The following is a 22,632-nucleotide window of genomic DNA, read 5'->3' on the forward strand; positions in this document are numbered from 1 at the left end:
GCCGGCAACACTAAAGGTATATGTGATATACATGTAATTGATGTGTACCTTACCAGTACTCGTAGTAGCTCCTGGGTATTTGATACCGGTGCGGTTGCTCATATTTGTAACTCAAAACAGGAGCTGCGAAATAAGCGGAGACTCGCGAAGGACGAGGTGACGATGCGCGTTGGGAATGGTTTCAAGGTCGATGTGATCGCCGTCAGCACTCTACCTCTACATTTACCTATGGTATTAATTTTAAACCTCAATAATTGTTATTTAGTGCCAGCTTTGAGCATGAATATTGTATCTGGATCTCGTTTAATACGAGATGGCTACTCATTTAAATCCGAGAATAATGGTTGTTCTATTTATATGAGAGATATGTTTTATGGTCATGCCCCGCTGGTCAATGGTTTATTCTAATGAATCGCGAATGTGATGTTACACATTTTCATAGCGTGAATACCAGAAGATGTAAGATTGATAATGATAGTCCCACATATCTATGGCACTGCCGCCTTGGTCACATCGGTGTCAAACGCATGAAGAAGCTCCATACAAATGGACTTTTGGAGTCTCTTGATTTCGAATCATTTGACACGTGCGAACCAGGCCTCATGGGTAAAATGACCAAGACTCCGTTCTCCGGAACAATGGAGCGAGCAACCAACTTATTGGAAATTATTCAGACTGATGTGTGCGGTCCAATGAGCGTTGAGGCTCGCGGTAGCTATCGTTATGTTCTCACTCTCACTGATGACTTAAGTAGATATGGGTATGTCTACTTGATGAAACACAAGTCTGAGACCTTTGAAAAGTTCAAGGAATTTCAGAATGAGGTAGAGAATCAACGTGACCGAAAGATAAAGTTCTTACGATCAGATCGTGGGGGAGAATATTTAAGTCACGAATTTGGTATGCACTTAAGGAAATGTGGAATCATTTCACAACTCACGCCGCCTGGAACACCTCAGCGTAACGGTGTGTCCGAACATTGTAATCGCACTCTATTGGATATGGTGCGATCTATGATGTCACTCACCGATTTACCGCTATCATTTTGGGGATACGCTCTAGAGACAGCTACATTCACTTTAAATAGGGCACCGTCTAAATCCGTTGAGACGACACCGTATGAATTATGGTTTGGGAAGAAACCTAAGCTGTCGTTTCTAAAAGTTTGGGGATGCGATGCTTATGTCAAGAAACTTCAACCTGAAAAGCTCGAACCCAAGTCGGAAAAATGCGTCTTCATAGGATACCCTAAGGAAACCATTGGGTATACCTTCTACCTCAGATCCGAAGGCAAGATCTTTGTTGCCAAGAACGGGTCCTTTCTGGAGAAAGAGTTTCTCTCGAAAGAAGTAAGTGGGAGGAAAGTGGAACTTGATGAAGTACTACCTCTTGAACCGGTAAGTAGCGCAGCTCAGGAAGATGTTCCTGTGGTGCCTGCACCGACTAGAGAGGAAATTAATGATGATGATCAAGGTACTTCGGATCAAGTTACTACTGAACTTCGTAGGTCCACGAGGACACGTTCCACACCAGAGTGGTATGGCAACCCTGTCCTGGAAATCATGTTGTTAGACAACGGTGAACCTTCGAACTATGAAGAAGCAATGGCGGGCCCAGATTCCAACAAATGGCTTGAAGCCATGCAATCCGAGATAGGATCCATGTATGAAAACAAAGTTTGGACTTTGACAGACTTGCCCGATGATCGGCGAGCAATAGAAAACAAATGGATCTTTAAGAAGAAGACGGACGCGGATGGTAATGTTACCAGCTATAAAGCTCGACTTGTCGCTAAGGGTTATCGACAAGTTCAAGGGGTTGACTACGATGAGACTTTCTCTCCTGTAGCGAAGCTGAAGTCCGTTCGAATCATGTTAGCAATTGCCGCATACTATGATTATGAGATATGGCAAATGGACGTCAAGACGGCATTCCTTAACGGCCATCTTAGGAAGAACTGTATATGATGCAGCCGGAAGGTTTTGTCGATCCTAAGAATGCTAACGAGGTATGCAAGCTCCAGCGCTGCATCTATGGGCTGGTGCAAGCATCTTGGAGTTGGAACATTCGCTTTAATGAAATGATCAAAGCGTTTGGGTTTATGCAGACTTATGGAGAAGCCTGCGTTTACAAGAAAGTGAGTGGGAGCTCTGTAGCATTTCTCATATTATATGTGGATGACATACTTTTGATGGGAAATGATATAGAACTTTTGGACAGCATTAAGGCCTACTTGAATAAGTGTTTTTCAATGAAGGACCTTGGAGAAGCTGCTTACATATTAGGCATCAAGATCTATAGAGATAGATCGAGACGCCTCATAGGTCTTTCACAAAGCACATACCTTGATCAGATATTGAAGAAGTTCAATATGGATCAGTCCAAGAAGGGGTTCTTGCCTGTGTTGCAAGGTGTGAAATTGAGTTCGGCTCAATGTCTGACCACGGCATAAGATAGAGAAAAGATGAGTGTCGTCCCCTATGCCTCGGCCATAGGGTCTATCATGTATGCCATGCTGTGTACCAGACCTGATGTAAACCTTGCCGTAACTTTGGTAGGAAGGTACCAAAGTAATCCGGGCATGGAACACTGGACAGCGGTCAAGAATATCCTGAAGTACCTCAAAAGGACTAAGGATATGTTTCTCGTATATGGAGGTGACGAAGAGCTCGTCGTAAAGGGCTACGTTGACGCTAGCTTCGACATAGATCTGGATGACTCTAAGTCACAAACCGGATACGTGTATAATTTGAATGGTGGGGCAGTAAGCTGGTGCAGTTGCAAGCAAAGCGTCGTGGCGGGATCTACATGTGAAGCGGAGTACATGGCAGCCTCGGAGGCAGCGCATGAAGCAATATGGATGAAGGAGTTCATCACCGACCTAGGAGTCATACCCAATGCGTCGGGGCCGATCACTCTCTTCTGTGACAACACTGGAGCTATTGCCCTTACCAAGGAGCCCAGGTTTCACAAGAAGACCAGGCACATCAAGCGTCGCTTCAACTCCATTCGTGAAAATTTTCAAGATGGAGACATAGATATTTGCAAAGTGCATACGGATCTGAATGTCGCAGATCCGTTGACTAAACCTCCTACACGAGCAAAACATGATCAACACCATAACTCTACGGGTGTTCGATTCATCACAATGTAACTAGATTATTGACTCTAGTGCAAGTGGGAGACTGTTGGAAATATGCCCTAGAGGCAATAATAAAATGATTATTATTATATTTCCTTGTTCATGATAATTGTCTATTATTCATGCTATAATTGTGTTATCCGGAAATCATAATACATGTGTGAATACATAGACCATAACATGTCCCTAGTGAGCCTCTAGTTGACTAGCTCGTTGATCAACAGATAGTCATGGTTTCCTGACTATGGACATTGGATGTCATTGATAACGGGATCACATCATTAGGAGAATGATGTGATGGACAAGACCCAATCCTAAGCATAGCACAAGATCGTGTAGTTCGTTTGCTAGAGCTTTTCCAATGTCAAGTATCATTTCCGTAGATCATGAGATCGTGTAACTCCCGGATGCCGTAGGAGTGCATTGGGTGTACCAAACGTCATAACGTAACTGGGTGACTATAAAGGTATACTACAGGTATCCCCGAAAGTATCTGTTGGGTTGACACGGATCGAGACTGGGATTTGTCACTCCGTATGACGGAGAGGTATCTCTGGGCCCACTCGGTAATGCATCATCATAATGAGCTCAATGTGACCAAGTGTTTGGTCACGGTATCATGCATTACGGTACGAGTAAAGTGACTTACCGGTAACGAGATTGAACGAGGTATTCGGATACCGACGATCGAATCTCGGGCAAGTAACGTACCGATTGACAAAGGGAATTGTATACGGGATTACTTCAATCCTCGACATCGTGGTTCATCTGATGAGATCATCGAGGAGCATGTGGGAGACAACATGGGTATCCAGATCCCGCTGTTGGTTATTGACCGGAGAGTCGTCTCGGTCATGTCTGCGTGTCTCCCGAACCCGTAGGGTCTACACTTTTAAGGTTCGGTGACGCTAGGGTTGTAGAGATATTAGTATGCGGTAACCTGAAAGTTGTTCGGAGTCCCGGATGAGATCCCGGACATCACGAGGAGTTCCGGAATGGTCCGGAGGTGAAGAATTGTATATACGAAGTCCATTTTCGGCCACCGGGAAAGTTTCGGGGTTCACCGGTATTGTACCGGGACCACCGAAAGGGTCCCGGGGATCCACCAGGTGGGGCCACCTATCCCGGAGGGGCCCATGGGCTGAAGTGGGAGGGGAACCAGCCCTTGGTGGGCTGGTGCGCCCCCCTTGGGCCTCCGCCTGCGCCTAGGGTTGGAAACCCTAGGGGTGGGGGGCGCCCCACTTGGCTTGGGAGGCAAGTCCCCCCCCCCTGGCCGCCCCCCCCCCTTGAGATTCAATATCCAGGGGGCCGACGCCCCCCCCCCAGGGCCCCTATATAAAGAGGGGGGAGGGAGGGTTGCGCACCCCCTTCTCCTGGCGCCTCCCTCTCCCTCCGTAACACCTCTCCCTGTCGTTGAGCTTGGCGAAGCCCTGCCGAGATTGCCACTACTTCCACCACCACGCCGTCGTGCCGCTGGATCTCCATCAACCTCTCCCTCCCCCTTGCTGGATCAAGAAGGAGGAGACGTCTTCCCCAACCGCATGTGTGTTGAACGCGGAGGTGCCGTCCGTTCGGCGCTAGGATCATCGGTGATTTGGATCACGACGAGTACAACTCCTTCAACCCCGTTCTCTTGAACGCTTCCGCACGCGATCTACAAGGGTATGTAGATGCACTCCTCTCTCTCGTTGCTAGATGACTCCATAGATTGATCTTGGTGAAGCGTAGAAATTTTTTATTTTCTGCAACGTTCCCCAACAGACTTCAACCCACGAAGGGTAACGGCTGTGTGACGCCCCCGATTAAGATCGTACACTAATCATGCACACAAATGTGTATGATCAAGATCAGGGACTCACGGGAAGATATCACAACACAACTCGAAAAATAAAATAAGTCATATAAGCATCATATTACAAGCCAGGGGCCTCGAGGGCTCGAATACAAGTGCTCGACATAAATAAGTCAGCGGAAGCAACAATATCTGAGTACAGACATTAGTTAAACAAGTTTGCCTTAAGAAGGCTAGCACAAACTGGGATACAGATCGAAAGAGGCGCAGGCCTCCTGCCTGGGATCCTCCTAAACTACTCATGGTCATCGTCAGGAGCCTGCACGTAGTAGTAGAGACCTCCAGTGTAGTAGTCATCGGCGGCAGTGGCGTCTGGCTCCAGGGCTCTAGCATCTGATTGTGACAACCAGGTAGAAGGGAAAAGGGAAAAGAGGGAGAAAAGCAACCGTGAGTACTCATCCAAAGTACTCGCAAGCAAGGAGCTACACTACATATGCATGGGTATATGTGTAAAGGGCCATGTCGGTGGACTGAACTGCAGAATGCCAGAATAAGAGGGGGATAGCTAATCCTATCGAAGACTACGCTTCTGGCAGCCTCCGTCTTGCAGCATGTAGAAGAGAGTAGACTGAAGTCCTCCAAGTAGCATCTCCAAGTAGCATAGCATAGCATAATCCTACCCGGCGATCCTCCCCTCGTCGCCCTGTGGAAAAGCGATCACCGGGTTGTCTGTGGAACTTTTCTGGGTGTGTTTTATTAAGTATCCGGTTCTAGTTGTCATAAGGTCAAGGTACAACTCCGGGTTGTCCTTTTACCGACGGACACGGCTATTCGAATAGATTAACTTCCCTGCAGGGGTGCACCACATAACCCAACACGCTCGATCCCATTTGGCCGGACACACTTTCATGGGTCCTGCCCGGCCTCAGAAGATCAACACGTCGCAGCCCCACCTAGGCACAACAGAGAGGTCAGCACGCCGGTCTAAATCCTATGCGCGCAGGGGTCTAGGCCCATCGCCCATTACACTCCTGCACATTGCGTACGCGGCCGGAAGCAGACCTAGCAACCTCCATTACAAAGGAAGTCACGTTACACGGTCCAATCTGGCGCGCGCCGCTCAGTCGCTGACGTCACGAAGGCTTCGGCTGATACCACAACTCGAGTGCCCATAACTGATCCCGTGTAGTTGGTTAGTGCGTATAGGCTAGTAGCCAGACTCTGATAAAATACCAAGATCTCGTTAAGCGTGTTAAGTATCCACGAACGCCGGACAGGGCCAGGCCCACCTCTCTCCTAGGCGGTCTCAACCTGCCTGTCGCTCCGCCTCAAAGTAACAGTCGGGGGCCGTCGGGAACCCAGGCCCACCTCTACCGGGATGGAGCCACCTGTCCTTCCAGCCCCCACATCGGAATCACCTGCGGGTACTCAACGAGCTGACCCGACTTTAGTCACCATTTATAAAGCATGTATGTATATATAGTATATACCCGTGATCACCTCCCAAGTGATCACGGCCCGATAGTATAGCAAGGCAGACTGACAAGAATGTAGGGCCAATGATGATAAACTAGCATCCTATACTAAACAATTAGGATTGCGGGTAAGGTATCAATGACTGTAGCAACAATGACAGCCTATGCATCAGAATAGGATTAATCGAAACAGTAACATGCTACACTACTCTAATGCAAGCAGTAGAGAGTAGAATAGGTGATATCTGGTGATCAAAGGGGGGGCTTGCCTGGTTACTCTAGCAAGGAGGGGTCGTCAACTCCGTAGTCGAACTGGGGTCGCCGGCTGTCTTGGGGTCTACCGGAAAGAAGTAACGGAGGGGGAACACAGTAAATAATGGAGCAATCAAAGCATCACAAAGAGTAACATGGCAATACGCGGTGCTAGGTGTGCCCTAACGCGGTAGTAGGTGGTACCGACGAAAGGGGGAAGCATCCGGGAAAGTATCCCCGGTGTTTCGCGTTTTCGGACAGATGAACCGGAGGGGGAAAGTTGCATGTTTGCTATGCTAGGGATGTGTGGCGGACGAACAGGCTGTGTATCTGGATTCGTCTCGTCGTTCTGAGCAACTTTCATGTAGAAAGTATTTCCATCCGAGTTACGGATTATTTTAAATTAATTTTTAAAGTTTTAAATCATTGTTAGAATTTATTTAATTAATTAATTCTAACATTATCCAGAATAGTGTCTGTTGATGTCATCATGACATCAGCATGACGTCAACAGGGCGTTGACTGGTCAATCTGACGTGTGGGTCCCATTGGTCATAGACTCAGGTGGACTAAACCGGTTAAATAGACTAACTAAATGATTAGGCTAATTTATTTTAATTAGATGAGTTAACCAGGATTAATTAACTTAATTAATTAATTATCTAATTAATTATTGATTTATTTATTCTAACATTTTTTATTCTTTTTATTCTCTCTCTTTTTTAATCGTTCTGGGGTGGGGCCCCGTTGTCATAGGCCCCAGGGGGCCTATGGGCGCTGGGTGTGGGGTGGCCCGAACGGGCGCTACGGGCACCCGACCGCAGGCAGAGGCCATTGGCCCGATGCGGCTGGGCGCCGGCGGCCAAGGCGCCGGCCAAGGGAGGCAGCGGAGGTGGCCGCAGGGAGAGCGGGGGCGGGCAGCTGCAGAAGCAGCAGCAGCAGTAGTAGGCAGCCACGGCACGGGCACGCGCAGCCAGGGCGCTGGCGAGTACGGGCTGCGGGAGCGGAAGTGCGAACGGGGAACGGCGTGGTTGGGCGTGGCCGCAATCGACGGCGGCGAGCTCGCGGACGACACGTCCGGAGAGAGGAGGAGAGACCGGGCCTCACCGCGATTCGTGGGGTCAAAGGCAGTGGGCTCGAGCTCGAGGAGGAGGACGGGGATGCGGTCGACGATGAAGAGGAAGGCGAGGCGGCTCTGGCGAGCGGCTTGAGGAGGAGACGAGGGAGGCCGGACCTGTGACAGGGCCTCCGGGATCCATCCTTCTCCAACGAAGAGGCGGCTTGGCGCGGCACGGATGCAGAGGACCAGCCAGGTGCGGCCATGGTAGGAGCTTCTGGGGGCGGTGGCACGAGGACGACAATAGGCGGCGGATCCCCTGGCGCGGGCGCGGCGGTGGTGGGGCTTTGGCGCGGCAGGTGAACGGGATGGGACGCAGGGTCCGGCGAGGAGGCGGTTAAGGTGGCGGGGTGGCGACCGAGCCACCAACGACGAGGGCGACAGGGCGGTGCGTGACGACGGGGTCGATCCCGATCCAAGGGGGGTCGGGGGAGTGAGGGGGGAGTGGAGACGAGCGGTTCGGGGGAAGTGGGGGTGTAGCTAGGGTTTCCGATCGGGGTGGGGTTAAGGGAACTGATGAGGGGCCAGTTGGGCCGGCCTGGTCGGCTTAGCCGACTGGGCCAACAGGCCTACTGGCCTAGTGGGGAAGGGGGGGCCTTTTGTTTTTTTTCTTTTAGTTTTGATTTTTCTTTTGTTTATTACCTTTTATTGTTGTCTGTTTATATTCTAATAAACTTAGTTTTATAAAATACCATAATAGCACCTAAAATAGTGTTTCCAAACATTCCACTACCACAAATAATTTGGCACATTAATTAATTAGCTTGCATTGTTTACTATTTTAAAAGCATTTGAATAATGGATTTAGCCCCTGTTTTATTCGTTTTAGAGTATTTAAACATTTCATAAAACTGTGGTTTCTCCACCATGATTACATAGGATTTATTTGTCCCAGCATGACCATTTTAGTTTTAATGTTTGAAAACTATTGTTGTTTGACATATTTTGAATTTGACTTTTGAACCGGTTTTGAACCAATGAGAGGTTAGCAACAGTAACCGGGGTGATGTGGCATCGTTAACGGGGGATTACTGTAGCCTGATTATCCGGGCGTCACAATTCTCCTCCACTACAAGAAATCTCGTCCTGAGATTTAAGCGGTGGAGTAAGGGGGGAAAAGTGTTGGTAGCGAAAACCTAACGAGTCTTCTCGGTCTTGGCTGCCCTTTCGAAGAGGTTGATCCCTTTCGTTGATGTCTTCATTTCTCTACTTTAAGTCACCATGATCAAGTCGTCATCCTTTCATCGGGATCTCCATCGTCCTACGAACGCGACCAAGGGGGGAAACTCCGGAAGAACGCGTCTCCACAAAGCTGGGCATCTGACGGTGAACTCAATGGGAAATACACAAGGTACCCCACGAGTTGTATTTCAGTGAATTCGTTGAGTGCAATATACGATGGTACCAAAGTTTCAAACGGGTAGGCAATCATTCGATGACTAGACATAAGCTGGAATAGGGGTTTGAACAATGAGAATAACATGGTGTTTGATTCCAGAATGATTAATGGTATAGAATTTAGCTCGTGAATCACATACGAAGCCAGGTGCAAAGGATACATTAAAATCCGAGTTGTAAATAAGAGTCGGGTTTCGATCCAGGGACCTGTGGGTTATGGGCCCACCATGCAGGTTGAAAGTAGAAGGGTGGTGACATCTTGCACAGCCGCGACAGGGAGGCATGTCAGTGAATAGCTTGTCAACTATGCCGGCAACAATGTCGGTACCAAGGACGAGGAACGAAGAGAGCAATTTTCCTGCTTGTTGAACGAGGCGAACCAATTGGCAAAGTTATCACCCGCCGGTGGCTACCGAAATGTCATCAACAATAGTAACAGGGTCTTACAGACAGAGTGGTACAACAAGGTGCCTACCTAAGCAGGGAATTATCTCTGCTCAGTTAATTCAGATTCAGGAAAGGTTAAACAAAAGAATGGAAAGAAAAACGTGATTATCAGATTAAACAGAACAATGGAAGGAAAATTGTGTTTACACACAATTATTAGGAGTATATCCTTCCCATGTACAAGCAGAACATGGCATACAAGTTAGGAGAGCAAGTACCCAACCATTCAGATAAGAAGCAAGGATTAATCAAGATGTTACCCATACAACGGTGTTTGGATAACTGACCAATAAACATTTAGCATCGCGCCTCCAATGTTCTTGTTGATGAGCAGGGTATCATAGTCATGCTTCGAGGTAGCAATGATATGGTGTTTCAATCAAGGGCCAAACTCGGATATACAAAGAATTCATCAGACTTATAGAATAAGTCTCACAATTTCCTCATGGAAGAATGGTTAACCTTGCTAATATGGAAACTATAACAATAGGTCCTCCGGCCAGGTGTGCTAGGCATGACATCACCTTACCGGGTCATATAAAGACCAATGTTGTGACTCTTGGAAAATGTTCCAACCATCATATCTGACCAAGATTCAGATCTGATCGGTGTCAAAATACCTCAGACTCAGGATGTCTGAGAGGAAAAGGTGTAATACAAATTGACAAGATGACATTGTAAAATTCTCGAGAAATGAACTATGGAAGCGAGTTCCGAAACAAGAGTTAATCAGTAAACCAAAAAGAGGATGAGGAGATGGCTGTTAGAATCAGTAGCAATTCATCGAGATTAACAAAAGATGGATTGCCACAATTATGTGAACAAGGAGATAACATTTGTCAGATCAAATGGTATAATGATGTATGCTCGAGGAAAACATACACAATTAAACATTGGTTGAAAGGTGCACCCGAATATGGGCTGGGTTGCACGACCAACGTCGGAATGGTGATTCGGTAATCAGTCTAAGAATTGAACGGTCGACCATTAACTTCAAAGCAAGAGGGTTCCTAGAAGGGCAGAATCCAAACAACACTGCTCACTTGTTGGTACCCCGGTTGGAATCAACACGAGGACCCAAGAAAGAATGGTGATGGTGAGAAGTATCACCATACCAAGAATTCTTAAGAGGTGGTGAAATTCTCACAACATTGATGATATAAGAGATGTTAATGTTCCAAGGTAAAGAAGAACAATGGCTGGATAGCAAGGAACTCAAGGTATAACACAGAACACAAACAAGTTTGTGTTGGAGGGAAGGCAATAAAGTGGTTGATGACAACACAAATCATCGAGGGCAAGGATGGTATTTCTCATCATGAATTCGATTGATATCATGTAAGAGCTCATTAGGTTGACGATGATCACGACACATTTGTCGAGAGATTTCATGAAGATGCAATCAATCGGCGATGACAACAAGTCAAAGGAATGATGAAGCGGAAGGTTATTGGAACCACGGTTACGACACAAACTCGAAATCAAGCTTGCGATTCAAGGCGAAATGATATGATGAGGAAAATCAACGTAAGCTTATCTCATCATCAAAAATTGTGCTCCGAAAGGACCAGGTAGCACAGTTAAAAGTCTGCACGATACTGATATAGCCGATAAGGCTAGGAATGACTTGAAGGATTATTAAACTCGTAAGCAACAAGAATTACTTAGAGTTATTGAATCGGAGTGCGGAATCGATTCACTTATCGGTGTTCTCGAGTGACTAATAACTCAGAACCTGGGGGTTCGAGATCGGTGAGAAGCAATACTAGATGAAGACTCACAGGAAGCAACACAGTTCTCGAGATACCAGAGGTTAATACTCAAGGAAGATCAAAAATAGAGGTTGCGGAGATGTATCGATCAATAAAAGACAAGTGCTTTAACTTGTCTAAGAAATGGAATCAAGGAGAAAATGTGGTCGGGACCACGATTGCAAATGATCAATACATAGATACCAGATGATTTCATAACAAGGAAATAGTTATTATTACAAGAAGCTTCTATGATAGGATCTACATCGTGTCCATGGGCATGAACACAAAGTTCAAGGTCGACTCCCACTTCTTTAATGCATAATCTTTCATTCACTTCCCACCTTCAACAAAGTTGTGGTGTTGAAATTTATCCGACATAACACCAGTAAAGTATGACCCGTAGTAGTTTCCGGATTCACACAGATTAGAAGAGGCATATGTCCAACCCATCGGGGCCTCTTAGGAACATATACCACAAACTTCAGGAGTAAATAACACAAGCTCGAAAGCAGAGCATGGTTGACAAAGCGGAGGATACAATTTACCAAAGGCATTATGTATCAGAGGAGGAACTGTCAAGGTTATTGGATATGAAGGACACTGTCGGATAATAACCAAGCAATTGGTCTCGCGGACCACCAGGAATCTGATGTGAGTATCGGTACTCAATCAGAAGGAAAAAGAATGCAAAAGGCATCGGTTTATAGAACATCTGAATAATTCAACGTTTAAATAACAAAGGAATTATGATTTTCAAATCAAGTGATCAAAAGCAAACGCTTTGATTAAGGATGGATAACTTGAGTAAGCTTAGGGGTACAAACGACGACAATTTGATTCATTGAGAACCAGCTCCTGTTCAAAATGACACCTGAGCCGGAAGGATGAATTCTAGGATTCGACTGAGGAATGCGAGTATCCTCAACATATTGAATCAATGAACTTAAAATGAGAAAGACAAGGAATGCCAATAAGATTACCAGACTTGTGGGATTAATCATAAAGCAAGCAAGAATTTCAAGAGCAATAGGGTGCTAAGGATTTTCAGAAGTTCAAATATTATTTCGAAGACCTTAGTGAAACACATAAACAACTGGGGATGAGTGGATACTCAATAAGTGGAATGAATTACCGGCATGGGTATTCAGGTGGCAAAGAACTGCAAGGTAGTAGGCACAAAGTATTCTCGAGACAACGGAGAGTATTTCGGGGCATCTTGTAATAACAAGATCAACAAGGAATGATTGTATGAATGTCAAGTGTATGAAGTTTTCATAGAGGTTAACGGTGGAAGGAAATCGCAAATGCGATGGCACAAAGACTCGAGAGAGCATCGTAGAGTAACTTCGGAATCTTCTAGTGCAGTAGGCGATCATCTGAAGTGAGGGCTCTCCGGGAGAAAGTATTTTCGAGAACCTAAAGTTAGTTTTGTTTTTAGCAAAATCATTTAACCCGAATAGAAGAGAGTTCAGAGTCCCAGAGTATAGACGAGGAGTAAAAGATCCTAATACCACCTGATGGCGACGTGGGCCCATGGGCCGCACAGCCATGTTAGTAAAAACTTTTTCAATGACTAGACTCAACTTCGGCCAAGGAGTTGGGAAGGGGGATTCCTTCAGGCAGTTGGCTCTGATACCAACTTGTGACGCCCCCGATTCAGATCGTACACTAATCATGCACGCAAATGTGTACGATCAAGATCAGAGACTCACGGGAAGATATCACAACACAACTCTAAAAATAAAATAAGTCATATAAGCATCATATTACAAGCCAGGGGCCTCGAGGGCTCGAATACAAGTGCTCGACATAAATAAGTCAGCAAAAGCAACAATATCTGAGTACAGACATTAGTTAAACAAGTTTGCCTTAAGAAGGCTAGCACAAACTGGGATACAGATCGAAAGAGGCGCAGGCTCCTGCCTGGGATCCTCCTAACTACTCATGGTCGTCGTCAGGAGCCTGCACGTAGTAGTAGGCACCTCCAGTGTAGTAGTCGTCGGTGGCGGTGGCGTCTGGCTCCAGGGCTCCAGCATCTGGTTGTGACAACCAAGTAGAAGGGAAAAGGGAAAAGAGGGAGAAAAGCAACCGTGAGTACTCATCCAAAGTACTCGCAAGCAAGGAGCTACACTACATATGCATGGGTATATGTGTAAAGGGCCATATCGGTGGACTGAACTGCAGAATGCTAGAATAAGAGGGGGATAGCTAATCCTGTCGAAGACTACGCTTCTGGCAGCCTCCGTCTTGCAGCATGTAGAAGAGAGTAGACTGAAGTCCTCCAAGTAGCATCTCCAAGTAGCATAGCATAGCATAATCCTACCCGGCGATCCTCCCCTCATCGCCCTGTGGAAAAGCGATCACCGGGTTGTCTGTGGAACTTTTCTGGGTGTGTTTTATTAAGTATCCGGTTCTAGTTGTCATAAGGTCAAGGTACAACTCCGGGTTGTCCTTTTACCGAGGGACACGGCTATTCGAATAGATTAACTTCCCTGCAGGGGTGCACCACATAACCCAACACGCTCGTTCCCATTTGGCCGGACACACTTTCCTGGGTCATGCCCGGCCTCGGAAGATCAACACGTCGCAGCCCCACCTAGGCACAACAGAGAGGTCAGCACGCCAGTCTAAATCCTATGCGCGCAGGGGTCTGGGCCCATCGCCCATTGCACTCCTGCACGTTGCGTACGCGGCCGGAAGCAGACCTAGCAACCTACATTACAAAGGAAGTCACGTTACGCGGTCCAATCTGGCGTGCACCACTTAGTCGCTGACGTCACGAAGGCTTCGGCTGATACCACGACGTCGAGTGCCCATAACTGTTCCCGCGTAGTTGGTTAGTGCGTATAGGCCAGTAGCCAGACTCAGATCAAATACCAAGATCTCGTTAAGCGTGTTAAGTATCCGCGAACGCCGAACAGGGCCAGGCCCACCTCTCTCCTAGGCGGTTTCAACCTGCCCTGTCGCTCCGCCTCAAAGTAACAGTCGGGGGCCGTCGGGAACCCAGGCCCACCTCTACCGGGATGGAGCCACCTGTCCTTCCAGCCCCCACATCGGAATCACCTGCGGGTACTCAACGAGCTGACCTGACTTTAGTCACCATCTGTAAAGCATGTATGTATGTATAGTATATACCCGTGATCACCTCCCAAGTGATCACGGCCCGATAGTATAGCAAGGCAGACTGACAAGAATGTCGGGCCAATGATGATAAACTAGCATCCTATACTAAACAATTAGGATTGCGGGTAAGGTATCAATGACTGTAGCAACAATGACAGGCTATGCATCAGAATAGGATTAATCGAAACGGTAACATGCTACACTACTCTAATGCAAGAAGTAGAGAGTAGAATAGGCGATATCTGGTGATCAAAGGGGGGGCTTGCCTGGTTACTCTGGCAAGGAGGGGTCGTCAACTCCGTAGTCGAACTGGGGTCGCCGGCAGTCTTGGGGTCTACCGGAAAGAAGTAACGGAGGGGGAACACAATAAATAATGGAGCAATCAAAGCATCACAAAGAGTAACATGGCAATACGCGGTGCTAGGTGTGCCCTAACGCGGTAGTAGGTGGTACCGACGAAAGGGGGAAGCATCCGGGAAAGTATCCCCGGTGTTTCGCGTTTTCGGACAGATGAACCAGAGGGGGAAAGTTGCGTGTTTGCTATGCTAGGGATGTGTGGCGGACGAACGGGCTGCGTATCCGAATTCGTCTCGTCGTTCTGAGCAACTTTCATGTAGAAAGTATTTCCATCCGAGTTACAGATTATTTTAAATTAATTTTTAAAGTTTTAAATCATTGTTAGAATTTATTTAATTAATTAATTCTAACATTATCCAGAATAGTGTCTTCTGATGTCATCATGACATCAGCATGACGTCAACAGGGCGTTGACTGGTCAATCTGACGTGTGGGTCCCATTGGTCATAGACTCAAGTTAACTAAACCGGTTAAATAGACTAACTAAATGATTAGGCTAATTTACTTTAATTAGATGAGTTAACCAGGATTAATTAACTTAATTAATTAATTATCTAATTAATTATTGATTTATTTATGCTAACATTTTTTTATTCTTTTTATTCTCTCTCTTTTTTTAATCGTTCTGGGGTGGGCCCCCCTTGTCATAGGCCCCAGGGGGCCTATGGGCGCTGGGTGTGGGGTGGCCCGAATGGGCGCTACGGGCACCCGACCGCAGGCAGAGGCCATTGGCCCGATGCGGCTGGGCGTTGGCGGCCAAGGCGCCGGCCAAGGGAGGCAGCGGAGGTGGCCGCGGGGAGAGCGGGGGCGGGCAGCTGCAGAAGCAGCAGCCGCAGTGGCTGTAGCATTAGTAGGCAGCCACGGCACGGGCACGCGCAGCCAGGGCGCTAGCGAGTACGGGGCTGCGGGAGCGGAAGTGCGTACGGGGAACGACGTGGCTGGGCGCGGCCGCAATCGACGGCGGCGAGCTCGCGGACGACACATGCGGAGAGAGGAGGAGAGACCAGGCCTCACCGTGATTCGTGGGGTCAAAGGCAGCGGGCTCGAGCTCTAGGAGGAGGACGGGGACGCGGTCGACGACGAAGAGGAAGGCGAGGCGGCTCCGGCGAGCGGCTTGAGGAGGAGACGAGGGAGGCCGGACCTGTGACAGGGCCTCCGGGATCCGTCCTTCTCCGGCGAAGAGGCGGCTTGGCACGGCACGGACGCAGAGGACCAGCCAGGTGCGGCCATGGTAGGAGCTTCTGCGAGCGGTGGCACGAGGACGACGATAGGCGGCGGATCCCCTGGCGCGGGCGCGGCGGTGGTGGGGCTTCGGCGCGGCAGGTGAACGGGATGGGGCGCAGGGTCCAGCGAGGAGGCGGTTGAGGTGGCGGGGTGGCGACCGAGCCACCGACGACGAGGGCGACATGGCGGTGCGCGACGACGGGGTTGATCCCGATCCAAGGGGGGTCGGGGGAGTGAGGGGGGGAGTGGAGACAGCGGTTCGGGGGAAGTGGGGGTGTAGCTAGGGTTTCCGATCGGGGTGGGGTTAAGGGAACTGATGAGGGGCCGGTTGGGCCGGCCTGGTCGGCTTAGCTGACTGGGCCAACAGGCCTACTGGCCTAGTGGGGAAGGGGGGGCCTTTTTTTAGTTTTGATTTTTCTTTTGTTTATTACCTTTTATTGTTGTCTGTTTATATTCTAATAAACTTAGTTTTATAAAATACCATAATAGCACCTAAAATAGTGTTTCCAAACATTCCACTGCCACAAATAATTTGGCACATTAATTAATTAGCTTGCATTGTTTACTATTTTAAAAGTGTTTGAATAATGGATTTAGCCCCTGTTTTATTCGTTTTAGAGTATTTAAACATTTCATAAAAGTGTGGTTTCTCCACCATGATTACATAGGATTTATTTGTCCCGGCATGAACATTTTAGTTTTAATGTTTGAAAACTATTTTTGTTTGACATATTTTGAATTTGACTTTCGAACCGGTTTTGAACCAATGAGAGGTTAGCAACAGTAAACGGGGTGACGTGGCATCGTTAACGGGGGATTACTGTAGCCTGATTATCCGGGCGTCACAGGCTGCGCGGGTCCACGGAGGGCTCCATCCACAAAGGGTCCATGAAGAAGCAACCTTGTCTATCCCACCATAGCCGTCGCCCACGAAGGACTTGCCTCACGAGCGGTAGATCTTCACGAAGTAGGCAATCTCCTTGCCCTTACAAACTCCTTGGTTCAACTCCACAATCTTGTCGGAGGCTCCCAAGTGACACCTAGCCAATCCAGGAGACACCACTCTCCAAGAAGTAACAAATGGTGTGTTGATGATGAACTCCTTGCTCTTGTGCTTCAAATGATAGTCTCCCCAACACTCAACTCTCTCTAACAGGATTTGGATTTGGTGGAAAGAAGATTTGAGTGGAAAGCAACTTGGGGAAGGCTAGAGATCAAGATTCATATGGTAGGAATGGAATATCTTGGTCTCAACACAAGTGTAGGTGGTTCTCTCTCAGAAAATGTATGCTGGAAGTGTAGGTTCGTTCTGATGGCTCTCTCCATGAATGAAGAGTGGGTGGAGGGGTATATATAGCCTCCACACAAAATCTAACCGTTACACACAACTTGCCAATCTCGGTGGGACCGAATTGAGAAACTCGGTCGGACCGATTCAGCAAATCTAGTGACCGTTAGGATTTTCGGTGGGACCGACATGCAACTCGGTAGGACCGATATGGTTAGGGTTAGGGCATAACGTAATCTCGGTGAGACCGATTACACAAACTCGATGAGAGCGATTTTGGTAATAATCTAACCAGAGAGTTGGTCAGGCAAACTCGGTGGGATCGATTCGCTAATCTCGGTTAGACAGAAATGTTACAAAGAGGAACAGAGAGTTTGCATTGTAATCTCGGTAGTACCGATTACTCAAACTCGGTGAGACCGATTTTGATAATGGGCAGACATAGAGAGATTACAATCCCATCTCGGTGAGACCGAGATCCCTATCGGTGAGACCGATTTGCCTAGGGTTTGTGGCCGTGGCTAAGACATCTGAACTCGGTGGCGCCGGATAGAAAGAGTCGGTAGGGCCGAGTTAGACTTTTTGGTTTAGGACATATGTGGATGTGAGAAAGTAGTTTAGGGCTTTGGAGCATATCACTAAGCACTTTGAGCAAGCACGCCATTATGCAACACCTCATCCCTCCTTGATAGTATTGGCTTTTCCTATAGACTGAACGTAATCTTGGATCACTAAAATATAAAATATAGAGTCTTGTGCTTGAAGCTTGAGCCAATCCTTTGTCCTTAGCATCTTGAAGGGGTTCCACATCCACTAGTCCATGCCACTTCATTTGTTGAACTCATATGAAACATACTAGGTAAAAGTGTTAGTCCAACAAGAGATATGTTGAAATTAATTACCAAAACCATCCAGGGAGCACATGTGCTTTCAATACGGAAGAGGAGGAGGATTTTGCAATGATCCTAGCTATGCACATCAATAAAAAACCGAAGCACGGTGGTTTAGTTATGGGTCGGCAGAAAATTTGGAGGGATAGGATTGATGCCCACAACAGATTGACGAGGCACTATTTTGTGGAGAATCCCACATACCCTGAGTCGTACTTTCGTCGCCGGTTTAGGATGAGCACCGAGTTGTTCAGGCACATTGGAACTAGCGAGCCATGACCGTTTTTTCAGCAGAGGAGGAATGCCGTCGGAGAGCTCGGGCATAGCACCTTTCAGAAGGTGACAGCCGCTTTGCGTATGTTGGCATACAGTATCCCCGCTGATCTAGTTGATGATCACTTGGCCATGGATGAGAGCCAAGACATCATGTGTGTCAAGCGCTTCGCAGTCGGAATCGTGCAAGTGTTTGGCCCGGAGTACTTGAGAACTCCCAATGCTGAAGAAGTCGCAAGGCTATTGGAGATGAACAAAGCTCGCGGGTTCCCAGGTATGCTTGGCTCAATAGATTGCATGCATTGGAGTTGGAAGAATTGTCCAAGGCATGACATGGCCAATTCCAAAAAAAGGGTTCCACTATAATCCTTAAAGCGGTGGCCGATCAAGAGACTTGGATTCGGCATGCTTTTTTGGAATGCCTGGATCTTCGAATGGCATCCACGTTGTCAACCGGTCACCACTGATGAGTAAGATTGCAAATGATGAACTGTCACCGGTGTAGTTTGTAGCTAATGGTCGTACATACAACCATGGCTACTATCTTGCGGATGGCATCTACCCAAAGTGACAAACTACACCGGTGACAGTTGAAAAAACCGGCTAGATAAGAAATATCTTGATTTCCATAATGCTCAGGCGGCGGCTAGAAAAGATGTGGAGAGAGCTTTTGAAATTTTGCAAGCCCAATTTGTTATTGTGAGAGGACCGGCTAGATTTTGGGTTCAGAAGATGCTTTGGTACATAATGCATGCTTATGTGATCATGCACAACATGATCATCGAGAATGAGCGTGACCAAGATGTAGACTACTCTCACTATGAGCTCTTGGGACATCCCGTGCGAGTGCGGCGGAGGGCTGAAAGGGTGGCCCATTTTATTGCCTCCTATCATGCCATTCGACGTCCGGCAGCGCATAATGAACTCAAGAAGGATCTCATTGAGGGTGGTGGGCTTGGAATGGCCGCCAAAAAGCATCATGATTTGTGCGTTTGATGTTGTATTGTTGAACTATTTGTTGTATTTCTCGTGAAAAATACTATTTGTCTGATGAGTTGTAATAAATTGAACTATTCATTTTAAACTTGGTTGAATGATGTTTGTGATTTAAAAATTATATGCCATGTCTTTGTTTTATGGATGTGTTGTGAGATAAAATGCAACAAATGTGGATGCGCGGCTGCTCGCACGTGCTACATTCTAACGCATTGTGTGAGCTGCGCGCGCTGCATTTTAGCGCGGCTGCTGGAGCCAGCGCTGCGCGCCGCGCCGAACCTAACAATGGGCACGCCGCAAACCACATTTTAGTGCGCTGCGCGTTGGGCGCCCGTGGAAGGTGCTCTTACACCACAGAGCAAGAGAGTAACATAGCAAAGTCACTGCAACTTGTCTCCGGATGCATATGCCTGACCACGAATCCATACCTTAGAACGGAAGAAAATAAACTCGATGTCGTTCTGTGCGCTGATCCCTGGCTCACGGCTTTTGAACAAGTAACGTGTTTACCACTTGTTCTCATTTCCTCCGAGGACGGCGTGTCTGCGGGCAGGAGCGCGAGCAGTGGCGCCGTATCACGTCCGTGCAATCAAACCGTCCTACGTGTCTCCATTAGCTGCCGGAGGGGCTCTAGGCAGGGCGGTCAAAGTCACACCCCATCATCGTCGATCAGCTTAGCCTCAGGACAGGGCCCCCCAACGTGGCCCAGCTAAACCCCAGCGATCCATCCTTAACCCCACTCACTTGTACTCGTCAAACCGCATATATAATTCCCCAGGCCCGGCACTCTCTTCCTTACCACCGCACAACACATCCAACCAAACCTGACCTGGTTGACCTGACATCGCCATGTCATCGACGAGAGCGCGGCGGAGCGGCGGCCGGCAGTTCGCGGTGGGCGGCCGGTGGCGGCACGTGGCCGTGGTGGACACGGGGTGCGGGTGCCGCCCGCGCCGGCCGAGGCTGCCGCTCATGAGCCTGCCCTCCTTCCTCCGGCCGTCGGTCACCAGAAGCGGCAGCAGCTCCCGCTCGTCGTCCTTATTCCCCTCCTCCGCCTCCACCGCGTCGTCTGCCTCCGCCGCCACCTACTCCTCGTACTCCTCCTCCGGTAACTATGCCAACTACCCCGCCTCCGCCCACGTCTACAAGCACCACCAGGAGCCTGCAGTGCCCTACGGGGTCACGGCCAAGGCGTCGGCGCCGGTTGCGAGGAACAAGGTGGGCAGCAAGGCGAAGAAGAGGCGCGAGAAGATGGCAGCGGCGGCCGAGGTGGAAGAGGAGGAGGACGTCGGGGTGGCGGTAGAGAAGGAGTCGTCGGACCCCCGGGCCGACTTCCGTGACAGCATGGTGCAGATGGTGGTGGAGATGGGGCTCTGCGACTGGGACGGCCTCCGCTGCATGCTTCGCCGCCTGCTCGCCCTCAACGCGCCGCGCCACCACGCCGCCATCCTCGCTGCCTTCGCCGAGGTCTGTGCCCAGCTCGCCTCGGAGCCTCGCCCGCCGCCGCCTCCGGCGTATCAATACGACTACTACTACTGACGAGTGACCAGTCGTTCCAGGTCGTCTGCTCGTGTTCCGTCTGTTCTGTGTGGGGGCTGCTCTCGAGATCCTGGCACCACCTGGTGTACGCATCCCGGTCTGGGCGAGGTTACCGGGTGGTGATAGGATCTCTCGGAAGATAATTTAAGCTAGTAGAAGAAACTTAGTAGTAGTCGCAGTTTTATGTGTGGTCAGTCAGTTATTCGTCTAGCTCTGATTTGCTGGGTTTCTTTGGATGTTTTCCTTCATTTTCCGCTCAGTGTTTCAGCGTGTTGTTTCTAGATTTCTAGTGTCATATAATGTGTGTGCTTGTGTGGCCTTCGGTTTTGCATGAAGGTCACCAAGGAAGTTAGTTCATTAATCAGCTCAGGTAGGCAACTATTTGTGCCATAAGTAGTGATGTGTTGTGATGTGTTTATTATTCTATATGCATTTGGCACTTTCTAGTGTGTGGTGATCTGTAATTTTTCGATGCTTTCTCTTGAATACTTTTCGGTTTTCTAAGTAGTCTTCACTAAAGAACAAGCATTGCATCATCGGATGTTCTTTTTCTCTTGATTATACTACTTATTACTAGTCCAAGCGCATAGTTAAGGACCTAGGCTTCAAGTTTCAACTGCCAAATATTGGTACTCCCTTGTTTAAATTTACTTCGCATATTAACTTTGTCTAAACTTTATCAACTTTGTAAAAAAAACTATATTATAACAATTTAACATATAGTACACCACTAACAGTCGCATGGAGAAAGAAGAGCTTTGAATATGCATGCATGCCAGTGGCATGCGTTGTTCTTGGACTTTTGATGAGGAGTTAGAAGGTGTTCCCAAGAGAGCTTTTGCCTTGAAAGAGTCGAGCATGCACGCATCTGCCGTCCGTGCAGCTACCAGGGGACGCCGTCGATGACTCAGATTTTTCATCGCCATGGCGCACATTCAGCATGCGTGCGTCGGTACGATGCCGGCCGGTGGCAGTGGTTAAAGTTATGTGCTACGGGTACATGCATGCATGCAAAAGCAGCAAATGGAAGTGCTTCTCCCTCCCTTTCTCTCCCTTCCTTTACTACGAGTAACTAGTGGTTGGGCTACCTTTTGTACTAGTAGTAAGTTGTTTGGCTTTTCATGAAGCTTAAGTCAGCTTTGTGGCCGTTGACTCTGTGTGAAGATCGATCGATGTGCCAATGTGCTTACTTAATGATACTACTTTTTTTTCCGAAGAAACAGCAGGAGCTCTGCCTTTGCATTAAGAAGAAGAAAATTGACCAGTTTATAAGAAAAACTAGCCGAAAACCGAACTTAATGATACTACTACAAAAACGATGTTCTTCACGGAGTTTCAGCAAAAAAGGCATCCGTACTATAGATCCATGCGTACGTCGTGCGTGTATTTATGCATGATTTGTACCAGTGTACTCAACCTCGCAAGTAGCAACTGCTACCTACTAGAGCAACAATGCTACATTCACGGCTCACCGGGTTATTACTGGCTTTTACGGACTTCCTCTTGAGATGGCAAGTTACTATTGGATTAAGGGGGAGGTTGGGCCCCACCCACCTGAAAATCAC

The 22,632-nt window shown here is 48.1% G+C and overlaps 1 protein-coding gene across 2 annotated transcripts; it reads left to right on the forward strand.

Moving 5' to 3' along the window:
* The first annotated feature begins 20,307 nt into the window (after positions 1-20,307).
* On the forward strand, positions 20,308-21,524 carry LOC123115914 (transcription repressor OFP8). 2 transcript variants are annotated; one of them, XM_044536956.1, is made up of 2 exons: positions 20,308-20,995; positions 21,088-21,524. In XM_044536956.1, the coding sequence occupies exons 1-2, from the start codon at positions 20,378-20,380 to the stop codon at positions 21,208-21,210; spliced, it is 741 nt and encodes a 246-aa protein (XP_044392891.1). In that variant the 5' UTR covers positions 20,308-20,377; the 3' UTR covers positions 21,211-21,524. The 2 variants fall into 2 exon arrangements, with proteins under 2 accessions (XP_044392891.1, XP_044392892.1); XM_044536957.1 differs by having other exon boundaries at positions 20,309-21,524.
* Positions 21,525-22,632: the final 1,108 nt, after the last annotated feature.

This window comes from Triticum aestivum, chromosome 5B (assembly GCF_018294505.1).
Source record: "Triticum aestivum cultivar Chinese Spring chromosome 5B, IWGSC CS RefSeq v2.1, whole genome shotgun sequence".
NCBI lineage: Eukaryota > Viridiplantae > Streptophyta > Magnoliopsida > Poales > Poaceae > Triticum > Triticum aestivum.

Bases quoted from the DNA above. Each gene is read 5' to 3' on its own strand.
- LOC123115914 (XM_044536956.1), top strand. From the start codon at position 20,378: ATGTCATCGACGAGAGCGCGGCGGAGCGGCGGCCGGCAGTTCGCGGTG. The intron at 20,996-21,087 runs GTCTGTGCCCAG...CAGTCGTTCCAG, and splicing joins TCCTCGCTGCCTTCGCCGAG to GTCGTCTGCTCGTGTTCCGT.